The sequence below is a fragment of the Triturus cristatus genome, chromosome 4_1, assembly GCF_964204655.1.
Source record: "Triturus cristatus chromosome 4_1, aTriCri1.1, whole genome shotgun sequence".
Classification (NCBI taxonomy): Eukaryota; Metazoa; Chordata; class Amphibia; order Caudata; family Salamandridae; genus Triturus; species Triturus cristatus.
This window is the reverse complement of record NC_140585.1, coordinates 780,934,355-780,960,533: the sequence shown is the minus strand read 5'-3', so window position 1 is coordinate 780,960,533 and position 26,179 is coordinate 780,934,355. Positions and strand designations below refer to the sequence as shown.

The 26,179-nt window shown below is 48.7% G+C and overlaps 1 protein-coding gene across 7 annotated transcripts in view; it reads right to left on the bottom strand.

The window, feature by feature from the left end:
* USP15 (ubiquitin specific peptidase 15) overlaps window positions 1–26,179 on the bottom strand; it is a 743,655-nt gene that overhangs the window by 434,109 nt on the left and 283,367 nt on the right. For all 7 annotated transcript variants that reach the window (XM_085653348.1, XM_085653347.1, XM_085653352.1 and 4 more), the window contains 2 exons: window positions 17,657–17,815; window positions 17,334–17,558 (listed from right to left, as the gene is read on the bottom strand). In XM_085653348.1, coding sequence (XP_085509474.1) covers window positions 17,334–17,558; window positions 17,657–17,815 — 384 coding nt within the window. The remainder of the gene's footprint in view (window positions 1–17,333; window positions 17,559–17,656; window positions 17,816–26,179) is intronic.

Here is a 26,179-nt window from a genome sequence, read left to right as displayed (position 1 = left end):
GGGGGGGGGGAGGTACCCTTTGGGAGGACTGAGCGTAAGGCATGGCGCACCTGTGTGTAACGAAAACGCTCAAAGTCGGCCAATTCATGTTAGCTTTGAAGGGCAGCTAATGTTTTAATTCCTCCCTTCTCCCACAGGTCTTTAATTCGCGAGATGCCAATCATGTCCCACTTGTCAAACCCATAAGTTACCCAAACGTGCAGAGTCCCATAGGGGGGTGGCCAAAGTCAGTTTACACTCTCAACCAAGGGATCTGTGCGCAGTATGCCATACACTTATCAATAGCCAGCAGGGCCCGTCAGGGGAGGCCGACTAGGCTTCGAATAAAGCAACCTATTATAGTTCCCTCCCGGAAGAAGCCACTTGTCCATTCGGTAGCATGGATCGTCAGGGCTACCGTAGGTGCCGTGATTAATTGCTGCTAGATGAGCCGCCCAATAGTATTTTTTAATGTCGGGGAGGCTAATGCCGCCATCATACCATTTTAAGGTACCTTTCTGTAGGGCTATACGTGGTGTTCCACAATAACTCCCTCTGGAGGCGTTCAATTTCTTTAAATAAGTCAGAGGAACAAGGTAGAGCGAATTTTGAAGGGCGTAGAGGAACCGGGGGAGGGACATAATTTTAAAAAGGGCCACCTGACCCAGGAGGGAGAGATTTCCAACTGGCTATGTCACGTTTTAATCGTAAAAGCGGGGGAAGCAGGTTGTTATTGTAACGGAGTGTAGAGTCTAAGGAGATGAATATCCCCAAATATTTAAATCCTGTGGTACTGACTTGAATCGGACAATTATGGGGTAGGGCTGGTACACCCCCATGGAGGGAATATAGATGGGACTTAGTCCAGTTAATCGTGAACCCGGAATACCTCCCAAATACCGCCAATATGTCCAGTACGGCGATTAGAGATTTTTTGGGGTCGGTCAGGTACAGCAATATATCATTAGCGTAAAGCGAGATGCGTTCCTCCCAGTCTGGCGACCTGCGAAACCCGCGGATCACCGGGTCACGTCGGAGGCAAATAGAAGGGGGGAGAGCGGGCATCCCTGATGGGTGCCCTGCTCAGGGCGAACGTGTCTGACTTTTTATTATTAACCAAGACTCTCGCCAATGGCGCCGAGTATAGGAGACGCACCCACCGAATGAATTCCGGGCCAAACCCCATTTTCTGGAGTACCGCAAGGAGCTAAGGACATTCGATCGTATCGAACGCCACAGTGGCGTCTAAGGAAACCAGAATAGCTGGTTCCATTATAGTGCCCGCTCTACCTATTTTTATGAGACGATTAGCCAGTACTTATGCAAGAATTTTAGGTTCAGCATTAAGGAGGGAGATACGCCGATACGAGGTACAGTCCGTATTGGGTTTGCCTATCTTATGTATAGTTACAATATTAGCTATTCGTTGATCCATCGGTAACTCCCCTCTCTCCCTGCTCTCCTCAAACATGACTTTAAGGTGAGCAGCCAATTTATCAGGGTTAAGTTTGTATAATTTGATGGGGATCCCGTTAGGGCCAGGGGCCTTCCCTGAGTTGAGGGATCTAATGGTCTGCGCCACCTCGTCCGTAGTCAGGGAACTGTCCAATAGTTGTCTTTCAGTCAAGGAGAGGGTGGGCAATGTTATGTCCCTCAACAATTCGGCGGAGTCTTCTTCAGTGTAGGGTGCTACCGCCGTATACACTGCTGTGAAATGTCCGGCGAATTGATTTGCAATTTCCAGAGGGTCTGTTATGCTGGCCATGTTAGTGTCCTGGAGAACCGGGACCAATCTACTTGCCCATTCCCGTTTATCAAGCCAAGCTATCAATCTCCCAGCTTTATCCCCCAGATCGTAAAGTTTCCTGAGTTTCTCCCTCCCCAACACCTTAGCCTTATCAGTAACTAGTGCCCTATATTCGTCCTGTTTAAGACGTAGCAGATGGAGTGATTCGGGAGTAGTCCGCATCTCCATTTCCCTCTCTCGTTGGTAAATTTCATTCTCTACGTTAGACACCGCTGTCTGTAGTTCCTTCTTGTGACCTGATATTAGGGACAAAGCCTCCCCCATGATTACCGTTTTAAAGGCCTCCCAAAGTGTCTGGAAGGAGTCAACCATGCCCGGATTTTCATCAAAATAGTTGTCCATTGCAGTAAGAAGATCCTTACGGATTTTGGGATTGCGGAGATACAAGGGGTTGATCGGGACAACTCTGCCCACCTGTACGTGATCTAGGAGCAAATGCACCCATAGTGGCGAGTGATCGGATATGCCTCTCGCGAGATGTCTGATCTTGTGAATATGTGAGATTTGGGAGCTGGGAACCAGGATGTAGTCAAGTCTGGAAAGGCTATGGTGGGCCCCGGAGTGGAACGTGTGTTGTTTTTTTTATCGGGGTTGTATGTACGCCAGCTGTCCACTAGCCCCATGGCCTCGAGGAAGTCAGGTAGCCATCTATTGGCGGGCCCCAGTTCACGCGGGTGCGACGATCCATGCTACCCGAGCCCACTGAGTTAAAGTCACCTCCCAGTAATAGTAGCCCCTCCGGCAGTGAGAGAAGTGTAGTGCGTAAGTCCTGACATGTGGTAGTCTGGAGGCCAGGTGGAACATAGATAGACACTAATGCAATGGTGCGCCCCTCCCAGGACCCAGTAATACCTACATATCGACCCCTATCGTCGGTCCAGGTGGAATCCACACTAAGGGCGAATGTATTCTTTACCATAATACCTACTCCTCTAGAACTTGTTGTGAATCCTGCATGCGCGACCAATTTGTATCCCCACCTGCTCATCGCCCTACAGGAGTGACCTATCAAATGCGTCTCCTGAAGAAGGACGACGTTATGGGCCTGTTTCCAAATATATTAAGAACGATCCTACGTTTAACCTTGTCTCGGAGACCACTGACGTTCCAGCTCAGAATTTTGGCACTTTTATCCCACTGTGTATGCATTAAAATTGTAGGAAGTCTGCAAAGCCTCAGTCATGCCTTTCATATTGCTTTCCGATGTAAAAACTATAACAAAAAACAAACCAAAATCCCCTTCCCAACAACCCCCCCTCCCTGCTTCCCTGCCCTCTGGACTTGAAACTGCCCATACCAAACTGGCCTGTCGCCCAACTTCAATACTAATCGAAGAAAAGTGGGATGCGTGGTGCCCCGTTTCCCCCCTCCCCCCTCCTAGAAATAAACAAGTTATAAGTCTCTGAGAGGAGAAAGGGGGTCAATAGGTTTCCCGGCCTGAAGTCAAAATGTACCCCTGTTACCAGTCTCAATGTCTCGTCGGATCCAGCGAAGGCTCCACCCCAATCGGTTGCTTCTCACGTGGGGGACCGGTGCGTTCCGAGTCTCTGCCTGACACCCCCATAGTGTGGGGGACTCCCACCCCGACGCCGCCATCCCGGCCTCATGCTTTGCGGGTCTCTAACCAATTTGTCGCTACCTCTGGGTGATCAAAGGACCAGGCCCTTCCATCTGCTTCCACGTGGAGTTTGGCCGGGAAAAGCATAGCATACTTGAGGCCTTTATCTCTCAGCATCCTCTTGACACGTAGGAAGGATCTTTGCTGCTTCTGGTCCATCTGGGTGAAGTCAGGGAAGAAGGTGATATTGCCGTTTGCAAGTCTGAGTGGAGGACCCGCTCTAGCTCGCTTGAGGATTGTGTCCAGATTCCAGTAGTGGAGGATCCTGACCAGAATCGGGCGCGGGGGACTCCAGGTTTCAGGCAGCCCCCAGGACTGTGTGGGCTCTTTCAATGACAAACCAATTGGTTTTAGATGTTGAAGAATGAGCTCTTCCACGAATAGGTCTACGGAGTCTACTTCCATTTACTCGGGAACCCCTAGTATGCGCACGTTATTGCACCTAAGGCGCCCTTCATAGTCGTCGAGTTTAGTCTCTACGAACTTTCGGAAAGATTACAGTTCATTAATGTCAGTTTGGATTTGGGAGGTGTCTCCACCAAGCTAGTAGTCTTGAGTTTCAAACGTTTGTTATTTTTATTGAGATCTGTATGAATGAGGTTCGTAGTGGTGATGTCGCCTTCCCCAGTTTCTCACTGTTGTCCCACAGTTCTGCCAGCGGCCCTTCCTCACTGTTGTTGGTGTGGGGGATAGTCGCCTTCAGGAGAGGATTGTGGGCAATTGATTTGGAGCCGTGCTCCGGCTCCCGCCGTCGATATAGCCACGCTCGTCACGCCTCGCTGTAATTGAGGTCCCGGCGTTCAGAATGTTGCCGGCCAGATATCGCCGATGAGGATAATTCAGCGTGGAGTGCACTTACAGGTTTCACTCTCACAGACTTGCACTCCGCGCACCTTCTGATTTCCGATTCCCTCCAAAGACATCCCGGATAAGTGGTCAGCTAGGTTGGTTAGAGCAGGAGACTACAGAGCTCCACCAATCAGCAGCCATTGCTCCGCTGCGTAGCCACCGAATAAACTGTCTTGGTGTCACTTTTAGTGTCCGGTATTTCTTTCATCCCTCTGTCACATTCCTCTTCCCAGAAATAAAACACACGTGGCCCAGTCTGGAGTGACTGAACAGCGTGTAATCCTTGAATTCCAGGTACATCTCGGTTTATATTTCCCACTTGCTTTCAGCAAGTGAAAATATGAGCAGAAACACACTTTCATTGTTTTTAACTCAACAATCAGTAAAAATGGTAATTGTGCAACGGTAATTAACCAAAAAATAAAATAGAAATAACCACGTCAGACCACTCAGAATAAGCTCAAAAATCATTATCCCAAGTTTAAGGGGAGCTTTTCGGAATCAGACAAAAGTGGAGAAAATGTCAGCACGTCCAGTGGCTTCATAACACTACATTTTCTCTAGGTGAAATACAACTTCAGCTTTAAGAAACAGTTCCAGAGCAGTGGAAGTACCAGTTCCAGGTAAATATGTGGTGCATGTCTTATCTCACATTTCAACAGCCAGGCCAACAATATATTCTACATATATTCTTTGTTCCTGTAATTAGGACCCATCAAGATATGTGTTGTAACAATACAATACTCGCCCTGACATCGCCTCACTCATTTTATTTGGGAGGCCTTACTCTTGTTACTAACTAGGACACAAAAAGCTGCACGAAAGATAAAGAAAACGTTTTATAAAAAAACATCTGAAGTTTTTTTGTTTGTTTATGCTTGCATTGCAAAGCAAGGGATGAGCAGTGGACACCTGATGACCCCTTTTATATACGTAGCTGAGAACTTTAACAATGCCACTTGTCGCACAGCCTCCATCACCTGTCCGCCCTCTTTGTCACAACACCACATAGGCCGCCTGGTGTGCACCTGTTCATGTGCAACGGCTAACTTTGGCAAGTATGCCTCCACAGCGGCTGCTTTCTTTAATATTACTGTTAGAAATCCACACTCCCACTCTGAAAGGGTGGTGGTGGTCTTCCGGACACACTGTGGTAGCTTGGCTCGAGTGGTCAGGAATCAGGCTCCGTGCTAAGCATACGACATACCCAAACAATAACCATGCGTGCATCCGTTCCAAAAACGACTCTACACCGTAAAAATTATGAAAATATCTTTCTTTATCTTCTTTTTCTCTTAGTTGCTGATTGGATAAAATAAATAACAATCACAATATACAAACTTTTTAGATAGTGCAGGTCAAATAAATACTGGCTTAATGATTCAATAAATAGGGGTGATCATAAATACTGAAGGCATAAATAAAAGTGCAATACATACAGGCAATTAAATATTCTGAGGCAATAAATACTGTAAACCAATAAATATTGTGCATCAATAAATACTGTGGACCAATAAATACAGTGAAGCAATAAATAGGTTAAATACAATAAATACAGTGCCCCTAATAAATACTTAAAAGCTGACAGTGACACTCATAGAATCAGATCACTTTTGAATTCCTAAGGGCTGATTTGGCCCAGGCACAGCTTGTGGGGATGTGGAAGGCTTGAGGGTGTCTACTCCCTGGCTTGGACAGGGCTGAGGCCTAAACTGAGGTAGATCAAGGGGGGGAATACCAGAGACCTGGCTCTCTCCCTCCACACAACTTCTCTAGATTAGTCCCAGCTCACCCCTGGCACAGTCAGGTTGGTTCTAGCACCTCCCTAGCCCCTTAGAGCAGTCTCTCAGGTCTCCACAGGGCCTTAGGCGCCCTCTACTCCACTTACTGCCCTTTTTCTGATGCTCCGACGCCGCTGGAGTCGTGTCGACGCCGTGAGGCGGTTTCAGTTCGATGTCGGCAGCCTCGGCACAATGTCAGTTCTTTGACGACGCCGGTAGGCGGCTCCGGTCTTGATGTCAGCGGCCTCGGTTCGATCTCGTCCTCCGATTCGATGGCGTCGGGCAGTCTTTACTCGATGTCGACCTCGGGCGGCTCCGGTCCGATGGCGACCTCGGATTCGATGACGTCGGCCGGCCTTGGCTCGATGTCGACTTCCGGCGGCTCCGGAGTGCGACCTCCACTCCCGACCTCCGGTGCTCCTCTCCTTAGGTTTCCGGCGACTCCGGAGTGCGACCTCCACTCCCGACCTCCGGCACGATTCTCACAGGTTCCGGCGACTCCGGAGTGCGATCCTCACTCCCGACCTCCGGTACACCTCACCTCGGTCTCCGACGACTCCGGAGGGCGGACTTCACTCCTCCGATGACGCCGCTCACTCGACCTCGGGTGACTTCCTCCTCGACCTCTGGTACTCCTCACGACCTCTGACGGCGCCCTCTCTCGACCTCTGGCGGCTCCGGGCACGACGTCCGCTTTCCAGTCGGCGCCGCTTCTCCACCTCGGGCTCCGGGTCTCAGGCTACTCGACGTCGGACTCCAGGGAAACCAGTTTCCAGGTCAGGTACTTGCTTTCTTGACTTCTAAGGCCTGTTCCTGCTGTCCAGGTCCTTAGGATGGTTTTCCTTGCTTCTTCCCACACAGGGCTCCAGGCTGGGCTCAGTCAGTAGGGACTAGTATCAAGGGTGGGTTTATGGACCCCACTCCAGGCACAAGTTTCCACCCCTGCTGCCTCACTCCTTCCTCCTTCAGGTTTCTGCTGCTCACTCTTCACCAGTCAGGTGCCAACTGCCAGCTCCAACTGCCAACTCTCTATCTTAGCTTCCCAACATTCTAAACCGCCTCCAACTGTCACAGGGTTCTGGAATGTTCTGGAAGGTGCTAGCAGGTTCCAGTGGATGCTGGTGATGTCACAGGTGGCCACCATTTTGTGCTCCAGGCCCTCAGACAGAAGTTTCAGGGGTAGCTAAAATGGCTCCCTGAATCTGCAGCAACACGAAAAAGTCTGGTGGTTCCCAAAAAGGAAAAATTCAAACAGGGTTTGAGGCAAAAGTGGGACAAAATAAATAATGATGAGGAGGGACCACCCAAAGGGCTGACAGGTCTAACACGCGTCCCCCCCGGCTGAAAGTGGGGAGAGCTACCCAACCCCTTGGGAGTTCTCATCACTAAGGCGGAAATACCTTGAGAGACCGTCTGCATTGGCGTGGTCCACTCCAGGCCGATGTTCCACCTGAAAGTCCATTCCCTGTAGGGAAATAGACCACCTCAACAACTTGGGATTCTCCCCCTTCATTTGCATCAGCCAACGAAGGGGTCTGTGGTCGGTCTGAACTAGGAAGTGCGAGCCAAACAGGTATGGCCGCAACTTCTTCAGAGCCCATACCACTGCAAAGGCTTCACGCTCTATTGCACTCCACTTCTGTTCCCTGGGAAGTAGTCTCCGGGATAGGAAGACCACGGGTTGATCCAGACCCTCTTCGTTGAGTTGCGATAACACTGCCCCAATGCCATGTTCTGATGCATCTGTCTGGACAATGAACTCCTTGGAAAAGTCTGGGGCCCTTAAGACCGGGGCCTCGCACATGGCTTTCTTCAATTTCTCAAAGGCTTGCTGACAAGCCTCCGTCCAGACTACCCGTCGAGGTTGTTTCTTGGACGTGAGCTCCGTGAGGGGGGCTACGATGGTACCGTATCCCTTCACGAAGCGACGGTAGTATCCCGTGAGGCCCAAAAATGCTCGGACCTCAGTCTGTGTCTTGGGGGGTTCCCAGGCCATGATGGCCTCGATCTTCGCCTGGAGGGGTTGCACCGCTCCCCTACCCACCAAGTGTCCAAGGTACACTACCGACCCCTGCCCGATCTGGCACTTGCTGGCCTTGATCGTCAATCCAGCTTGTCTCAGGGCCTGGAGAACAGCTTGCAGGTGACGCACGTGATCCTCCCAGCTGTTACTGAAGACGGCTATGTCATCCAGATAAGCAGCAGAGAAACTCTCCATTCCGGTGAGGATCTGGTTTACCAGGCGCTGAAACGTGGCAGGTGCGTTCTTGAGCCCAAAGGGCATCACACAGAACTGGTAGTGGCCATTGGGCGTGGAGAAGGCTGACCTTTCCCTTGCTCCATCAGTCAAAGAGATCTGCCAGTACCCTGAAGTAAGGTCAAAGGTACTTAGATATTGGGCAGCTCCCAGCCGGTCAATCAATTCATCCGCCCTAGGGATCGGATGAGCATCAGTTTCGGTCACTGAATTCAGTCCCCGATAGTCCACACAGAACCTCAGTTCTGGCTGGGCACCCGGTGGTGCAGCTTTTGGTACTAACACCACCGGACTGGACCAGGGGCTGCTAGAAGGTTCGATCACTCCTAGCTCCAGCATCTTAGTGACTTCACTATGAATGCTGGCCTTCACCTTGTCTGACATCCGGTAGATCTTGGACTTCACAGGTGGGCTGTCTCCTGTGTCCACGTCATGGACGCACAGGTGAGTCCTACCCGGGACAAGGGAGAACAACGAAGAGTACTGCCCCAGGACCTGGCGACAGTCCTCCTGCTGTTCAGGAGTTAGAGATGGGGAGAGAATCACTCCCTCCACCGACCCATCCTTCTCTTGAGACGCAAACAGATCAGGGAGAGGCTCGCTTTCCACGTCCTCTCCTCCGTCAGTCACCATCATCAAGATGACTTCGGGCCTCTCGTGGTGGGGTTTGAGGCGGTTGGCATGCAGCACCCGCAGGGGCTGACGAGGGGTCTTCAGGTCCACCAAGTAGGTAGCCTGACCCTTCTTCTCCAACACCTCAAAGGGTCCTGACCAGCGATCCTGGAGGGCACTAAGCTCTCCCGGTTCGATCACCCACACCTTCTGGCCAGGCTCCAACTCCACCGGGTGAGCATTGTGGTCGTACCACGCCTTCATCACTGCTTGGCTGGCTTCCAAGTTGTCAGAAGCTTGCTTCCACAACTTAGCCATTTGGCTCCGGAAGGCCAGCATGTAGCTCACCACATCCTGGGGAAGCTTTCTGGGAGTTCTTTCCCATCCGTCTCTCACCAGGTTGAGAGGTCCACGTACAGGGTGCCCATACAGAAGCTCGAAGGGGCTGAAGCCCACTCCCTTCTGTGGCACTTCCCTGTAGGAAAAAAGTAAACAGGGTAGGAGGACGTCCCATTTCCTCCGCAGGCTTTCAGGCAGACTTCTGATCATGCCTTTCAAGGTTTTGTTAAACCTCTCCACCAGACCATTGGTCTGGGGGTGGTAAGGAGTGGTGAACCGGTATGTCACTCCACACTCCTTCCACATTGCCCGCATATACGCTGACATGAAGTTGGTCCCCCTGTCGGACACAACTTCCTTGGGAAAACCCACTCGGGTAAAGATTCCCATCAGGGCCCTAGCCACAACAGGTGCTGTTATGGTCCTCAGAGGTATTGCCTCTGGGTACCGTGTGGCATGATCCACCAGAACCAGGATAAACCTGTGACCAGCTGTAGTCGGTGGATCTAACGGACCCACAATGTCGATGCCCACCCTTTCAAAGGGGGTGCTAACGACAGGAAGTGGTTCCAGGGGAGCTTTCAGCTTCACCCCTGTTTTCCCACTGGCTTGGCAAGACACACATGTCCGGCAGTAGGTATCGGACGACACTTTCATCTGAGGCCAATAAAAGTGTGGGACAAGACGGGCGAAGGTCTTGTCTTGCCCCAGGTGTCCTGCCAATGGTATCTCGTGAGCCAACTCCAGAAGGAAGGCTCGATAACGTTGAGGGACTACCAAGGCTCGTGACGATCCATGTAGGGGTGCCTTGGGTTCACTGTAGAGGAGGCCATCCTCCCAGTAAACACTGTAGTTCCCTTCAACGTTCCCTGCTGCCTGGGCTTCGGCCTGTCGCCTCAGCCCCTCAAGGGTAGGGCACTCCCTCTGGCCCTGGCAGAATTCCTCCCTGGACGGGCCTCCCTCCACGTGCCACTCGGCCGGGATGGGTAGGTCCTCCAGGTTGATAACGTCCCCCACCGCAGACTCCTGGTCCACCACCTCCGGTGGCCTATCCGTCCTACGGGGTGGGGACGCCGAGGCAGGCTCCTCCTGTCCTCGGTTCTTCCCTTGACTGGCAGCTGGCTGGGCCTTTGTTCCAGGCTCCAGCCGAAATGAACTCCCTCTTCGGGTAGTCGCGGACCTTGTGCTAACACAGGCCCAATCAGGTGTACCCAGCATCTCGGTGTGAGTCCGGTATTCCACCTCCTTCCAAGCGTTGTGCTCCATGTCATTCCCCAGCAGACAATCGACTGGCACGGCAGGGCTTACGGCAACTCGAAGTGAACCTGCAACCCCCCCCCCATTCAAAGGGAACCTCGGCCACTGGATAGTGGCCTGTTCTGCCGTCAGCCATCGCGGCTGGGTGGAGTACATCGGGAATTACCTGCTCTGGAGACACCAGTTGGCTACGCACCATAGTCATACTGGCTCCTGTGTCTCTCAGAGCCTCCCCTCTTTGGCCGTTGATGGTGACCCACTGCCCATACTTTGCGGTATTTGCGGGCACCTGGATCTTAGGAACCATCTCCCGTTCTCCCAGGGACACTAAAGTGACACCCGCCCACTCCCTTCCCCTAGTTAAGGGCATCTCCTCCTCGAGCACTACACTAGCTACTCCGGGGGTCTTTCCTCCAGTGGGAGGGGGTGGTCGTTTCAAGCACTTCGGATCTCCTTTATAGTGTCCAACGCCACCGCACTCATAGCAATGGACAACCCTTGGCTGCTGACTCTGGCCAGGATTAGGGTTTCTGGGTGGGTTAGCCCTAGGGGTGAATCCTGTTCCCTTCCCTTGGAAGTTATTTTGGGGGCCTTTGGAGAACTCCTTTTTCTTTTCCCCTCCCTCTTTCTTCTGGGGGGCGCCCTGTCCGGCCTTTTGAGTATCCCCTCCAGTCCCCCTTGTGGACACCCGGGTACTAGCCCAAATGTCCGCCTCCTCAGCAAGCTTCCGGGGACTGGTCAGCTTGCTATCCACCAGGTGTTGCCGCAGTTCAGGGAAACATTTCTCGAGCAGGTGTTCCTTCAGTACTAGGTCAAACAACCCCTCGTAGTTCCTCACTTCACTGCCCTGAATCCAACCTTCCAGTGCCTTCTTTGCATAGTCCAGGAAGTCCACCCAATTCTGTGTGCCCAGTTTGTGACTACCCCTGAACTTCTGTCTGTACTTTTCGGGTGTTAGTCCAAACTTCCTTATGAGCGCCAGTTTCATGGTGGGGTAGTGGGTCTGCTCATCCTCTTCGAGGGCCAATAAAGCATCCCTACCAGCTGGAGGCATGTACTTGTACAATCCCCCTCCCCAGTACTTCTCTGGAACCCCATGGGCCCTCAACGAGACCTCATAGGCCGCTAGCCACTTGGCGATGTCGTCACCCGCCCCATAGCTAGCTACTATGTCCTTTGGCAGGTAGGGTTTAAGTTCCCTGGTGATCTCTTGGGTTTGGCTGCCACCATTAGGAACAGGTTGTGCCCCGATTCTCAGGATCTGAAGATCTATTTCTTTCAGTCGTAATTCATGGGCCATCCTCTGCTCCTCCTTCTCCTTCTCCAGCCTTGCTAAGTCCCATGTGAGCTGTCTTTTCTCCCTCCGGTCTGTTAACTCCACTTCAGACAAGCCACCGCTAGAGGCACTGCTGCCCTTCCTAGAAATGGTTCTGGGCCCCGCTGACAGGTTCCCCACCTCAGGTTGGTACATCTCAGCCCCCTCGGTGTCAGGCTCTCTATCCCTGTCCTCCTCCTCAGCCTTGCTTTCTCGGCGTGCCTCCCCCCAAGCCCTTAAGCTGGTTTGGAGTGCACACTTCTTTGCTCCTGGGGGACAGTACACCCCCTCCCGCTGGCAAAACTCCCTGAGTTGGGACACAGTGTACGTTTCTAGATTTTCTAGTACAAATTCCATCTCGCCCACTCAGGTTAGAGGACAGGTTTTGTGCAGTAACTATGCAGGGGGGTACCTTTAATAATACCTCCTCCCACCACCAGAGTAAATTTGGAAAAAACAAAAACCCACAATTAGGAAGGCCGCTTTGAGAAAACTCCCGGTGTAGGCCTATGGACTACCCACAGTTATTGTTGAGTATACGTAGGCACAGCTCTATCCCACCACTGAACACCAATTATGTTAGAAAAACCCCACTCCCACACCGGAAAGGGTGGTGGTAACGGGGTCTCTCCAGACATACACTGTGGTAGCTTGGCTCGAGTGGTCAGGAATCAGGCTCCGTGCTAAGCATACGACATACCCAAACAATAACCATGCGTGCATCCGTTCCAAAAACGACTCTACACCGTAAAAATTATGAAAATATCTTTCTTTATCTTCTTTTTCTCTTAGTTGCTGATTGGATAAAATAAATAACAATCACAATATACAAACTTTTTAGATAGTGCAGGTCAAATAAATACTGGCTTAATGATTCAATAAATAGGGGTGATCATAAATACTGAAGGCATAAATAAAAGTGCAATACATACAGGCAATTAAATATTCTGAGGCAATAAATACTGTAAACCAATAAATATTGTGCATCAATAAATACTGTGGACCAATAAATACAGTGAAGCAATAAATAGGTTAAATACAATAAATACAGTGCCCCTAATAAATACTTAAAAGCTGACAGTGACACTCATAGAATCAGATCACTTTTGAATTCCTAAGGGCTGATTTGGCCCAGGCACAGCTTGTGGGGATGTGGAAGGCTTGAGGGTGTCTACTCCCTGGCTTGGACAAGGCTGAGGCCTAAACTGAGGTAGATCAAGGGGGGAATACCAGAGACCTGGCTCTCTCCCTCCACACAACTTCTCTAGATTAGTCCCAGCTCACCCCTGGCACAGTCAGGTTGGTTCTAGCACCTCCCTAGCCCCTTAGAGCAGTCTCTCAGGTCTCCACAGGGCCTTAGGCGCCCTCTACTCCACTTACTGCCCTTTTTCTGATGCTCCGACGCCGCTGGAGTCGTGTCGACGCCGTGAGGCGGTTTCAGTTCGATGTCGGCGGCCTCGGCACAATGTCAGTTCTTTGACGACGCCGGTAGGCGGCTCCGGTCTCGATGTCAGCGGCCTCGGTTCGATCTCGTCCTCCGATTCGATGGCGTCGGGCAGTCTTTACTCGATGTCGACCTCGGGCGGCTCCGGTCCGATGGCGACCTCGGATTCGATGACGTCGGCCGGCCTTGGCTCGATGTCGACTTCCGGCGGCTCCGGAGTGCGACCTCCACTCCCGACCTCCGGTGCTCCTCTCCTTAGGTTTCCGGCGACTCCGGAGTGCGACCTCCACTCCCGACCTCCGGCACGATTCTCACAGGTTCCGGCGACTCCGGAGTGCGATCCTCACTCCCGACCTCCGGTACACCTCACCTCGGTCTCCGACGACTCCGGAGGGCGGACTTCACTCCTCCGATGACGCCGCTCACTCGACCTCGGGTGACTTCCTCCTCGACCTCTGGTACTCCTCACGACCTCTGACGGCGCCCTCTCTCGACCTCTGGCGGCTCCGGGCACGACGTCCGCTTTCCAGTCGGCGCCGCTTCTCCACCTCGGGCTCCGGGTCTCAGGCTACTCGACGTCGGACTCCAGGGAAACCAGTTTCCAGGTCAGGTACTTGCTTTCTTGACTTCTAAGGCCTGTTCCTGCTGTCCAGGTCCTTAGGATGGTTTTCCTTGCTTCTTCCCACACAGGGCTCCAGGCTGGGCTCAGTCAGTAGGGACTAGTATCAAGGGTGGGTTTATGGACCCCACTCCAGGCACAAGTTTCCACCCCTGCTGCCTCACTCCTTCCTCCTTCAGGTTTCTGCTGCTCACTCTTCACCAGTCAGGTGCCAACTGCCAGCTCCAACTGCCAACTCTCTGTCTTAGCTTCCCAACATTCTAAACCGCCTCCAACTGTCAAAGGGTTCTGGAATGTTCTGGAAGGTGCTAGCAGGTTCCAGTGGATGCTGGTGATGTCACAGGTGGCCACCATTTTGTGCTCCAGGCCCTCAGACAGAAGTTTCAGGGGTAGCTAAAATGGCTCCCTGAATCTGCAGCAACACGAAAAAGTCTGGTGGTTCCCAAAAAGGAAAAATTCAAACAGGGTTTGAGGCAAAAGTGGGACAAAATAAATAATGATGAGGAGGGACCACCCAAAGGGCTGACAGGTCTAACAATTACCGATTATATATGGAGTTTGTTTAGATTTGCAACACCCAGCCTATGAGTTTTACGTCCTCTCCGAGTCCTTGCCATAGCTCAGCCTCAGCTCATAATGTTGAGACACAAGAGAGACAAAAGAACACAGTCTTAACCTGCATGTGGGACACTTGTTGACTGTCTTGTAATGCGATGGTCCTGGCAGGGACAGAATAAACAAACATAGGAGGGTATGAATTTGAGCTCTCCTCTCACGGCTGACATGCTGCACTCCATGCACATTACCACCAAGCAACATCTTTTCCCTGAGGAGAATCACACTGAGATGTCCTCGAATCATGAGAAACAAACGCTTTGAAATAATAAGTAAACAGCTGTAACTTTGTACTAGCGCCGTTTTGCCTGTTAGCACCCGAGTCTCTTCCTGGGGCAGTGGGGAGTGAGTCCAGCAAAAGGGAACATTTTGGTAATTACTAACAGCAAAGCAGAATAGACGAGCAATCACTGTTGTGACAATATATATTTCATATATAACCCTCTCCTGAGCACATGTGATGCTGGAGATAACGGCATCTTAAAAAAGAATACTCTCCGTAAATGTTGATTTAGCAAGAAGTAGCACAAGTAAGGTATCCTTCACAGCGAGGGGGAACCATGGCCAGGCCAAGGCCCCTATAGCCTCCCATCTGCTGCCACGGGCAAGCAGTGGACACAACTAGAGAATGAAACATGCTAATGACCTTCCCTGATGCTACCATCTTGATCCCTGACGTCAGGGATAGTGGGGCTGTCCAATACGAGCCAAATCATTCGGAAACGCAACTTTTCCCCAATCTGGATTGGGGGACGTCAGAGGCAGAACAAGTCTTCCCTTCGGGAAAGGAATGAGGGTCACACGAGGCAGCTGGGAGGAGGTGCTATTTCTTAGAAAGGGAATGTGTGTTTATTTCTGGCAAATCCGACCATAAAATTACTTCACTGGCAAACTCCTGAAATATACGGAGGGAAGAAGGGGAACTGCTTTCACTGAGGCTGGAAGGAAAAGGGTTGTTATTATTATTACACTAATAAAAATGACATCCTTCGTACCTGGCCTTGGCTGAGGGTCAGACTGGGGCCGGGAAACTAATCCAGGCTGCATTTGTAGCCTATTTCCAATGCTGCAGCGAGTTTGCCCACTGGAAATTCTGTCTCGTAATTTCTGGCGTGGACACGAACAAAGTGCAGGAACAGCAGCCAGCATAATTACAGGGGCTTGGCCGGTCACAAGCTTGTCATGTCCCCCTTTTTTTGCAATAAGCAAGGAGTATTTTAGTCCGTGTGAAACCAACCTGTCTAAATTGTGAAGGATCCTCAGAAGAGCTGTGCAGCAGAAGACGGGTCGGCAATAACGCTCGACAGTCTGCTGTGCGTAAGCGGAGGCTACGTGGAAGCACGTCGGAAGCGCGTATGGCAGCCGTGCGCTCCTGGGCCAAACCATGATTTCAGATTACACAGGTGGCATTTGAAACTCCCCCGTGTGTTGCGCCGCAGCTGGGAGTCATTTAAATAAGATTCACTGTCTTGCTGCCTTCAAGCTGACTGCTGACAGGTAGGGGTATGATGTCAAAAGACGCATCACTTGTTAATTGCGCACATTCTCACAATTACAATACTACATGATTAGAAGCTTCCTCAGCGCAGGCTATCTTTCCCACATCATGCGCGGTGCCCCTGGCGACTCCTAACGGCCCACCGAGGTGCCGCAGTGCACAGTTTGGGAACCACTGCCTTAGGATAACACTACTGCATTAGACACAATACAAGAGTATTTACCAGTTTTCTTCAAAACTGCTATTTTTAAAAGTACTTACCCAATAACAAAGTTCTTGGTGTCTAAAATTATGTAAAAATACGAATTATTTTTCTAATTTCGTGTGGATCTCCTGATTGAGTGTGTGTGTGTATCATTTACTGACTGGGTGTATGCAACAAATCTCTAACTCTCCTCCTTGATAAGGCTAAGGCTGCTCGACCACACTACCACAAAAAGGGCACACTGGGATTGTTAAATCAAGTCCTGTCAACTCATACGGGATATCTGGCTTCTCTACACAATATATCTCTTTTTGGTATATTATATGAAGAGCCATCTTCCTACAATTACCCACAGTTGACATTAATGCAAGTGTTCTGTCCATCGTTTTTTGTTCTTTGCAGATTTAAAGCGTTAAGCATTGGGATCTAAAAATAAATGAAGAGTGAGGGAAGGAGAAAAAAACCCTGGAGTTGGCACCCAAGGTTTGAATGCTTGCTGAATGAACAGGTCATAGAGAGCAAAAGACAGTTTGGCAGACTGGAGGATTTGATTTAGATCTGCAGAAGATATAAGGGGAAAACCTAGTCAAACAATGAGGAGAAAGGTGGTGGATTTTGATTTCAGCAATTGTAAGATATGGGGTAGAAGAGGCAGAGAGGAAGGAATGAGTTATGTTCATGCAATACAGGAGAGTACTTCATTAATTGTTAAGAATGAGACTGTAGAGATGCAACATTAGAAGTGAGAAGAATTATCAGTATCTAGGGCTGTCTGATAAGCCCTGAAACTGTTTCCATTCAATAGAATGTGCAGGCCCAGGTGTTTGCATCATCAATGGTTTCTAAGTATGCTGCATCATGATGACAAAAGATAAAATTGCTATTCTGATATAAAGGTTCAGTGTCCTTATTCGGCTTCTTGTGGTTATTCTAGGCATGTGAATCGCAGGTTAGAAATTCACTTAAACCCCAAACTACGTGTTATAATCTGTACAGTCAACATAGTTTTTTCTTCTTTGAATTACAACACAATACAAATAAATCCCAGACAACAGCATGTCTAAGAGGTATGTTAACAAAAGTAAACAATTGCAAGCATTAAAGCGACTAGTCTGTAAAAATAAACCATATTTCTCACCTGCATAGGTTTGGCAAGTGGATCCATTCTTACTAAATAGACTTCTAAAGACCTTTCTTTTTTCATTGGAAGTGGGAGGGTTAAATAACAAAAAGGATCGAATGTTACAGAAATCTTTGCACATTCAGGACAAACTAGTGTGGATTTAAAAAGACCATGAAATATATCTACAATGATGGAATCATTTCTTTTTATGTGGTTCTCCCAGGATTCCTCGGCCACTATCTAAAAAACAAAATGAAGAAAACCATTTTAGTCTCATACAGCACTAGAATATGACATACTTAAACCTTACTAAACATCTTATTTCCGGAGCAAAGTACCTTGTCTGGTCTGCCTTCTGCATCTTTCAACTGGATGTAGGGCTTTTTCCTAATACGATTCAAATCCTCATGAAGGCCATCTAAGAGGAATGCTAGTAGTTCTTGACAATCTTGTTGCTGATAACCAGAAAACTGTGGTGCAAAACGTCCCACCTGGGTCTGTATGAAATGAAGTGGAATTTAAGAAAAGAAAAATTAATTAATATGTTTTTGCTTTTATAACTGATGAATTTACAAGATGGAGGATTAATTGAACAAAAGATATTTAATGACCAATGTTACAACAGATTTCACGCTGTAAGCCATGCAGTCCTCTCTTATGACATTATAAGTAAAGGACTTTGAGAAAAAAAAACACTTAGCAAGAGGAACCACTGCTTTCTTTTTAATTTGCTGAAAGATTGAGCACAAAGAAGAGCTCAGTAGTAAACATGTGGAAGCAATGAACCTCTTCAAAAGGACTCTTTCACTTCTTGGTACCATTTTCAAGCACTATCTCATATGTATTCATTCATTTATGGTTTTTGTAAAGCACTACATGCTGCTCTTAGGCCACCTCTGAGTGCTTTCTGTGGGGAAGAAAGTGTTTATGAGTGTGCAAAAAAGATGATGGCCCAACAGGCAGAAGTGTGTTCATTTAAATATTCTTTACTAGTGCCATGGTATAGGTGAAGCCGTGAAATAGGGTAAGTGGGTAAGCGCAATCTCTTAACACCCACTGAGTAGCAAGAATCAAGGCTTATGTTTATATGTGTAACCAGCAGGAAAGGGATGGGCAAGACTCAAGTCCACTATGGGGCAGCAGAGTCAAGGACATTTTACTCATAAGCAAGTGTGTTTTTTGGTCTATGCAACATTTTAGTAGGTTTTTCTCTAGTTGGCGAGGTGCTGCAGACTGGGAATCAGATGTCTTGAATGAACTTTCTCAAGAACCATGGGCATCATGCTCTGTGGTTGGAAGGTACCAAGTGGCAGTGGAGATATTGTTAGGAAAAATACGTTTTTGAGTGTGGTGATGGAGTGCATTCCACATTAATTACAGAATCTTGAATTGAGCTTCACTTTAGCCAGTACAAAACCTTCAAAGCCAAGTTTGTGTGGTTGTGCTGTCCTAAGATGATAATACACTTCAACCATGGGCTAGTTTGTCCTGCGCCTAAAGAAATCATATTTTTGGAATCTTTTTGTAGAAGGCACTGCGTTCAATCCAGTCAGGATGCAACTACAGAGAGCATTAGGGCAGTTCTGTGGGGGAGCTGCAAGAAGAGGACAAGCCTTTGACGCTGGCACAAATGGCAGTGATTTGGAGGAGTGAAAGAGTTCATGGTCACCCCATTAGGATTCTTTCGGTAGAGGACCTCGGAAAGGTGCATGACGCATTAAGGTCATGAAAAATAGGTCAGTAGCATGGTATTGAGACACAGGCATTTCCTTTACATACAACTGGTTTTCAGCTATCAGGTCAATCCTCCTCCTTGATGTAAATATGGGGTTTCCATGCCCACTGGGCCACATATATGTAAAAGAAGCAAAAGCCTTTTGGGACTGTACAGCTGTAATCAAACAGTTACACAGCAAAGGGAAAGGCGCAAGACTGGATACAGGCATCTCTTTCAATAGGGGACAAAAGCTTAACTTTTTTTTTATCAGTCAGATCCCTAGCCTATGGAGTCCCTGAATCGATATTCGCCCCAACTATTTTATCATGTGCTTATGAGAAGTTGTTTATTTCAAATTTGTTGCACTTAGACACTGTTTTAAAGGCAAATGTGGTTGTGCATTGCAAACAATAAAAACAAAACACTGGTAGCCATATATCTGGTTAGGTTTGCTTGAACCATACCCAATGTGGATTGTGTACAAGTTCTATCTTAGAATATAAAATCATAGTTCAATAGTATGGTGGGCTTCAGATGTGTACATGATTTTAATGAGGCTAAACTTCAACCAAAATGTTCCCAATTGAAATTGTAAATTAGACGCGTAGTAATAAGCAGAACTGCAAACTAAAGGACTTGGTTCACCAACCTTTGGAAGGTGGCATGGGCATTCTTTTAACAAAAAAGGCATAACAGTAAACTGATAATGCCCAATCAGGTGTGGAGAATACGGTTTTTGTCTTTGGCTCCTGGGGCCATGCAAATTTTCCAGTACCCTGCAGTTAAGTCAAAGGTACTAAGAAATGTGGCGGCTCCCAATTTGTCTATCAACACATCAGCTACTGGTATGGGGTGGGCATCTATCTTAGTGAGAGAGTTGAGACCTCAATAGTCCACACAGAACCTCATTTCTCTCTTGCCAGGATGAGGCTTGGGGACTAGGACCACGGGCTAGCCCAGGGGCTCTCAGGGCTCAATCACCCCTAACTCGAGCATCTTGCCGACCTCAGCTTTGATGCTCTCCTTAACTTGATCAGACTGTTGATAGATTTTGTTTTTGACAGGTACACTGTCTCCACTGTCCACATCATGAGTACACCAGTTTGTCTAACCAGGGGTCCAGGAAAAGAGCTTGGCCTACTGCTGTAAGACCTGCTTACAGTCAGACTGCTGTTGGGCAGTGAGGGTGTCAGAATAGACAACTCCATCCATTGACCCATCTTTGGGGCTGTAAGAGAGGAGGTCAGGTAGAGGTTCACTCTCTGTCTCCTGATCCTCATCAGTAACCATCAGAATGGTTATGTCAGCCCTGTCATGAAAAAGCTTTAGGCGGTTCACATGGATCACCCTTTTGGGGGTCCTGCTTGTGCCCAGGTCCACCAAGTAGGTGAACTCACTTTTCTTTTTGAAGATGGGGTAAGGGTCACTCCATTTGTCTTGGGTGGCCCTTGAAGCTACATTCTCCAAAACCCACACCTTTTCCATGGATGGAATGCCACCAATGCAGCTTTTTGGTCATACCTGTGCTTCTGGAGTTCCTGGCTGGCCTCAAGATTTTTGGACGCTTTTTCCATGTACTCTGTCATTCTGGACCTTAGGCCTAATACATAGTCCACAATCTCCTATTTGGGTTCTTGGCGAGGCTTCTCCCAACCCTCTTTAACATGACAGATTAGTCCCCTAACAGGGTGGCCAAACAGAAGTTAAAAGGGGGGAAAACCCTACTTCCTTATGAGGCACCTAACTGTAGGCGAAAATCAAGCATGGCTAGAGGACATCTCATCTCCTTTTGAGTTTTTCAGGGAGCCCCATGATCATGCCCTTCAATGTCTTGTTGAACCTTTCAACAAGACCATTGGTTTGTGGGTGATAGGGTCTAGTAAACTCGTACTGCACTCCACACTCTTTCCACATGTGTTTGAGGAATGCAGATATGAAGTTTGACCTTCTGTCTGACACAACCTCCTTAGGAAACCCTACCCTGGTGAAGACACCAATGAGGGCCTTGGCTACTGCAGGAGTCCTAAGGGGAATTGCTTCAGGATACCTGGTGGCATGATCCACTACCATCAGTATAAATTTGTTTCCGGAGGCTGTGGGAGGTTCAAGTGGACTACCTATGTCCACAGTTACCCTCTCAAAGGGAACCCCAACAAATGGTAGTGGAATTAAGGGGACTTTTGGGTGTATACCTGTTTTGCCACTGGCTTGACAGGTGACGCAGGAGCTTACAAACTCCTTTACTTTCTGGGACATCTGGGGCCAGTAAAAGTGAAAAGTGGCTAACTAGCCTTTCTCAAGTCTTGGTCTGGCCAAGATGCCCAGCTATGGGGATGTCATGAGCTAAGGTGAGTAAAAACACACTGTACACCCGAGGCACTACCACTCTACTAGTGGCACCCACCAGGGTTGCGGTCGCTGGCCTCAGTTTACAGGAGCCTCTCCTCCCAATATCCTCTGTGGGTCCCACTGGTATCTCCCTTTTCCTGTGCAGCAGCTTGCTGCCTCAGGCTTTCAAGAGTTGTACAGGTCTGCTGTCCAATGCATAGCTGATCCATAGTGGACCCGCTGGGCATAAGAGCTCAACCTGGTAAGTTAAAGTTACAAGGGCATAGTTCCCTCTGGGGCTGCCAAGTCCTCTCCCTGGGGAGAGGGGTCCTGAATCTCTTGCTGTTCAGAAGCTGGTTTCCTAGTCTTCTTACCTCTTCTCTTGGAAGCTTGGGCTACTCTTTCAAGCTTCAACACTTCTTTTTCTACCTGTTTTCGGCTCTGTGCTCTAGTCTTGACACACACAATCTCAGGGATGTCCAGCATTGCAGCATGGGTTTTCAATTCTACCTCAGCCCATGCGGAGGTGTCCAGGTCGTTTCCAGGCAGACAGTCAGCTGGACGTTTTGGAGAGACCACTACCTGTTTCAGGCCAGTAACACCCCCCCCACCCCCAAGTCTAATGTTACCATAGCCGTGCCATTGTTAGTAGCAACACTGTCAGCATTGGTGATTGGATAAGATTTTCCAATCAGGTATTGCTCTTGGGAAACCTGTGAGGCACTCACTATGGTGACAATGGCACCTGTATCCTAGTCCCATTTATCAAGCGGTATTCTAAATACTTCTTTAAGTTGCGATGCCATACAGCTAAAGTGTCAAACTCAACTTCACCCTCAGTGTGCTTCAGTGTGAACTCAGATTTGCTCTGGGCACACTGTTGATCCCATCTGGAGATTGTCTACACCAGTACTAACTGGAGGAAGACTAGGGGACTTCTTGTTAGGACAAATAGCATCTCCAATTACATGTCCCAACTTCTTACAGTTGAAACACTAGGCCTTCTCAGGATCAAAGTTCTTCTCTTTGTACCTACCATTGGAATGGGAAGGGTTGTGGGACCAAACCCCCTGAGTAGGCTTTTGGGGACCTTTAGAAGACGCTATTTGTCTTTGGGGTTCTCACTCCCTTTCCCCAGGGGAGATTTAGTGACCCCTTTCTTTTGGTTACCCCCAGTGGCTGTTTTTGCTACCCTAGTCTTGACCCAGTGGTCTGCTTTCTTTCCCAATTCTAGGTCTACAAGATGTTACTTTAACTTCTCATTAGAGCAATTACTCAAAATATGGTCTTTCATAAAAAGATTGTAAAGTCCATTGAAATCATGCACATTATTTCCAGTTAACCATCCATCTAGTGTCTTAACTGAGTATCTACAAAGTCAATCCAGGACTGGTTTTGGGTTTTGCAAGCCCCCCTGAATCTAATACTATATTCCTCAGTTGTGAATCCAAAGCCCTCAATCAGAGTGTTCTTCGTGAGTTCATAAGACCCAGCATCTGGCCCGGTAAGGGTCAAGAGTCTGCAGTTACCAGTGAACAGTTCCCAAAGGAGTGCCCCCAGTGTGACTTCCTCCCTTTTTTCATTTTACAGGCTCTCTCAAAAGCTGTGAACCTTTTGGTGATGTCATCACCGTCCTCAAATTTGGGGACAATCAATCCCTTTGGGGTTTTTGGGATCATAAGACTGCTCTCTGTCCCTATTTAGTATGTTGCTGCAACCATTGATGGGAACTAAGCCCATTACTGCTGTTTCTTTTTCTAGAGCAAGGAGTCTGGTCTCTAGATCTAATCTATTGGTCAACCTCAGTAAGAGGTTGGTCTCCTCATTGAGGCTGTCCTTAATGGACTCAGAAGCACCCACCTGCGTGGCATCTAAGTGCTGTAAGTTGTATTCTTAGAGTCAAGGGCACAGGGGCCCTGTTCTCCCTAGTAAGTATGGGGATTGGAAGTTATCCTCACCCCCGCCATCCTCTTCCCAATCTGAGAGGTCTTCACCTTGCTTAGAGGGGTGGTCCTTAGCATACCCTGTCAACACCTCCTGTTTGGAGGGATGGGACCCCATGGTAATGTTTTTAAGTTTACATAGAGATCTTAACTGCCCAAATTTTAAGTAGAGTTAAGGGGTGAGGTTGAGCTCCTCAACCATGTTCTCTATGTCATTGCTAATATTTTTACTAATAGGTGGGTTCTTGTAAAGAGACATTCTACAAAAAGATTCTAACCCTCTTACCCCTAACTATAGTGAGTTTTTATTATTCTAAAATTCTGAAGGGACTTAACCAAGGCCGTATCAAGACTTTTTGTAATTTTGAAAAATGGGTAAATTAAAAAATTCTGAATTCTAAAGACAATTTAAGAGTTCTATTGTGTGATCAGGTGTTGACCAAGTCAGTCCAACAAACGCAAAGTGCAACCCCACCGCTGATCCACCAATGTAAGAAGCTGGCTCTGTATATAATATACAAAAGTAAGGTATAGTGTGCTCAAAGTGCAGTAGGACTCCAAATGTAGACAGAGGCTAAAGTAGATAATACCTTCCTCTCTAATTGCGATAGTGTGGGCTAGCAGTAAGGCTATATCAGAGGGTAGTGTTAAGCATTTATTGTACACGTTCAGGCAAGAAATGATGTCACACACTCAAAGACTGACCTCAGACCAATTTTGATTGTATAAAAATATTATTTAGTTGTATTTTATTTTCTAGAACCAAGCCAGGCCTGGTACAGGTAAGTGTAATAATTCTTTGCAAGAATAATGCAGTTTAAATACAGTTTGAATGCAGTTGAATGCAATTAGATTGATTACAGGTAAGTCATTGGTTCATAAAACAATTGGAATTACTTTTTCAGCTACTTCTGAGATTACTTTGTACGTTACTTTTAAGATTACTTTAAGTTTTTTTCTACTCAGTGTGATATGCCTAGATATCACACTGGGCCATTTCCCAGAGAAAAGGTAAGTAAATCAGCTTTTGTACATTTGCAGTTTCTTAGGGTTTCATACAAACCAACTCCACACTTGGAACAATTTTCACAAGAAAGCAGTCAATGCACTCTTATGGGAGAAACAATGTTATCGACTTAACCATAAGTAGCTAGGATTGGAAGATGGTTTTCTGGGGTTAGAACCAGAGTTCCCCCAGTGTCAAGGATGCACTCTCAAAGCACCCTCAGCAGCACTAGGGCAGCCGGGTGCGGAGGCCCAATGTTATCCAATGGGGGATAGGGAGCTTCTGGTTGGTGGCTGCTCAGAAGCAGACCACAAGGTTGTTGGAGCAAAGCTCCTGTTCTTAGGCTCAGGGCAAAGGGGATCCGATTTAGCACACAAGGTGCACCCACAGCGGCACAGGGGAGGCCGGGTGCATGGTGCTGTTTTGCCATCGGGTGACCTGTTTTCAGTGGGGATTCTCCGGTTGCAACAAACACTGCAGGCTCGGTGACGAAGATCTTCTGGAGGCGACCTCCGGTTGGAGAGGTAAGTTGGGATGTTTTTGGATGCCGGGACACCATCGACTGGGCCACCCAAAAGCCGTGGAACGTTGGGCGCAGGGGTGTCTCTCTGCATAGGATTCTTCTTATCAGGACTGGTCGTGGTCGGGGAGGATCCTACAGAAAGGGGCTGCAGGCGTCGGTTGGAGACTTGCGGTAGGTCAGGGATCAGCAGATCCCAGGTCAGGATCGCCGGGGGGACCTCCTTGTGGTGGTGTTCTTCTCTCTTGTTGTCTGAGGAGGCAAGATTCAGGGTTGCCCCTAAAAACTAACTTTAGGGGCATTACAGGTAGGTACAGGTCGGGACCAATGGGTCCCTTCCTCAGGGTGGGTACACCCCCTATTATGCCACCATCCAGTGGGTGGGGGCATAAGCCTCTGGTTGGCTGGGTCCCCCATCTTCAAGATGGCGGGGACTGAGAGTAGTGCTTGACCTCGCCTCCCCCCACCTGAGGGTTGGGGTTGGCAAAGGCGGGAACACACCCATCATAACTTGGTTTTCCCGCTGATTCTCCTGCCCAAAGTGGAGGTCAGAACCGGTGGGGGTCAATTGCTGGGAGCAGCAAATGGCTGGGGTAGCTCACAATGGCGGCAAACCTTTGAAGCTTCCCCTTCATGGACCCAGCCCAACCTGGGGTAGGAGGCTTGGCACCTGTCCGAGGGTGTGCTTTGTTTCAGGACCCAAAGAGAGGCGGGCTCTCGACCCAGGGGTCCAGAAACATGTCTGGTGGTGGCAGCTGGCAAACAGTCACTCAGCCTGGACACTAGAATCAGGTCGTTTTTCAGGGGGCATCTCGAAGATGCCCTCTGAGTGCATTTTTCATTAAATCCCACACTGGCATCAGTGTGGGTTTAATGTGCTGAGAAGTTTGATACCAAACTTCCCAGTTTTCAGTAAAGCCATTATGGTGCTATGGAGCTAGTAATGACAAACTCCCAGACCATATACTCTTTATGGCATTGATGCACTTACAATGTCTAAGAATGGACCTAGATACTGTAGGGGTACAGGGCTCATGCACCTGTACCCTCACCACTGATATAGTGCACCCAGCTAGAGGGGTGGCTTAACTTTGCCAGGGCAGTGGATTGTAGGCTTGACACTTTGTTCTGCACCAAAACAGGCAGCATGCAATGGCAGTGTGTGTGTGTGTGTAAATGTACAGGGCCTCTAATGGTGGTACAATAAGTGCTGCAGCCCTTAGATGCCTTCCATGGTCACAGTACCTATGGTACCTTTAACAAGGGACTTGTATGTGGCCAGAGAGTAGTCAATTGGGTTTTGGAACAGTACAGTTTAGGGAAAGAACATCGGCAGGGACCCAGGGC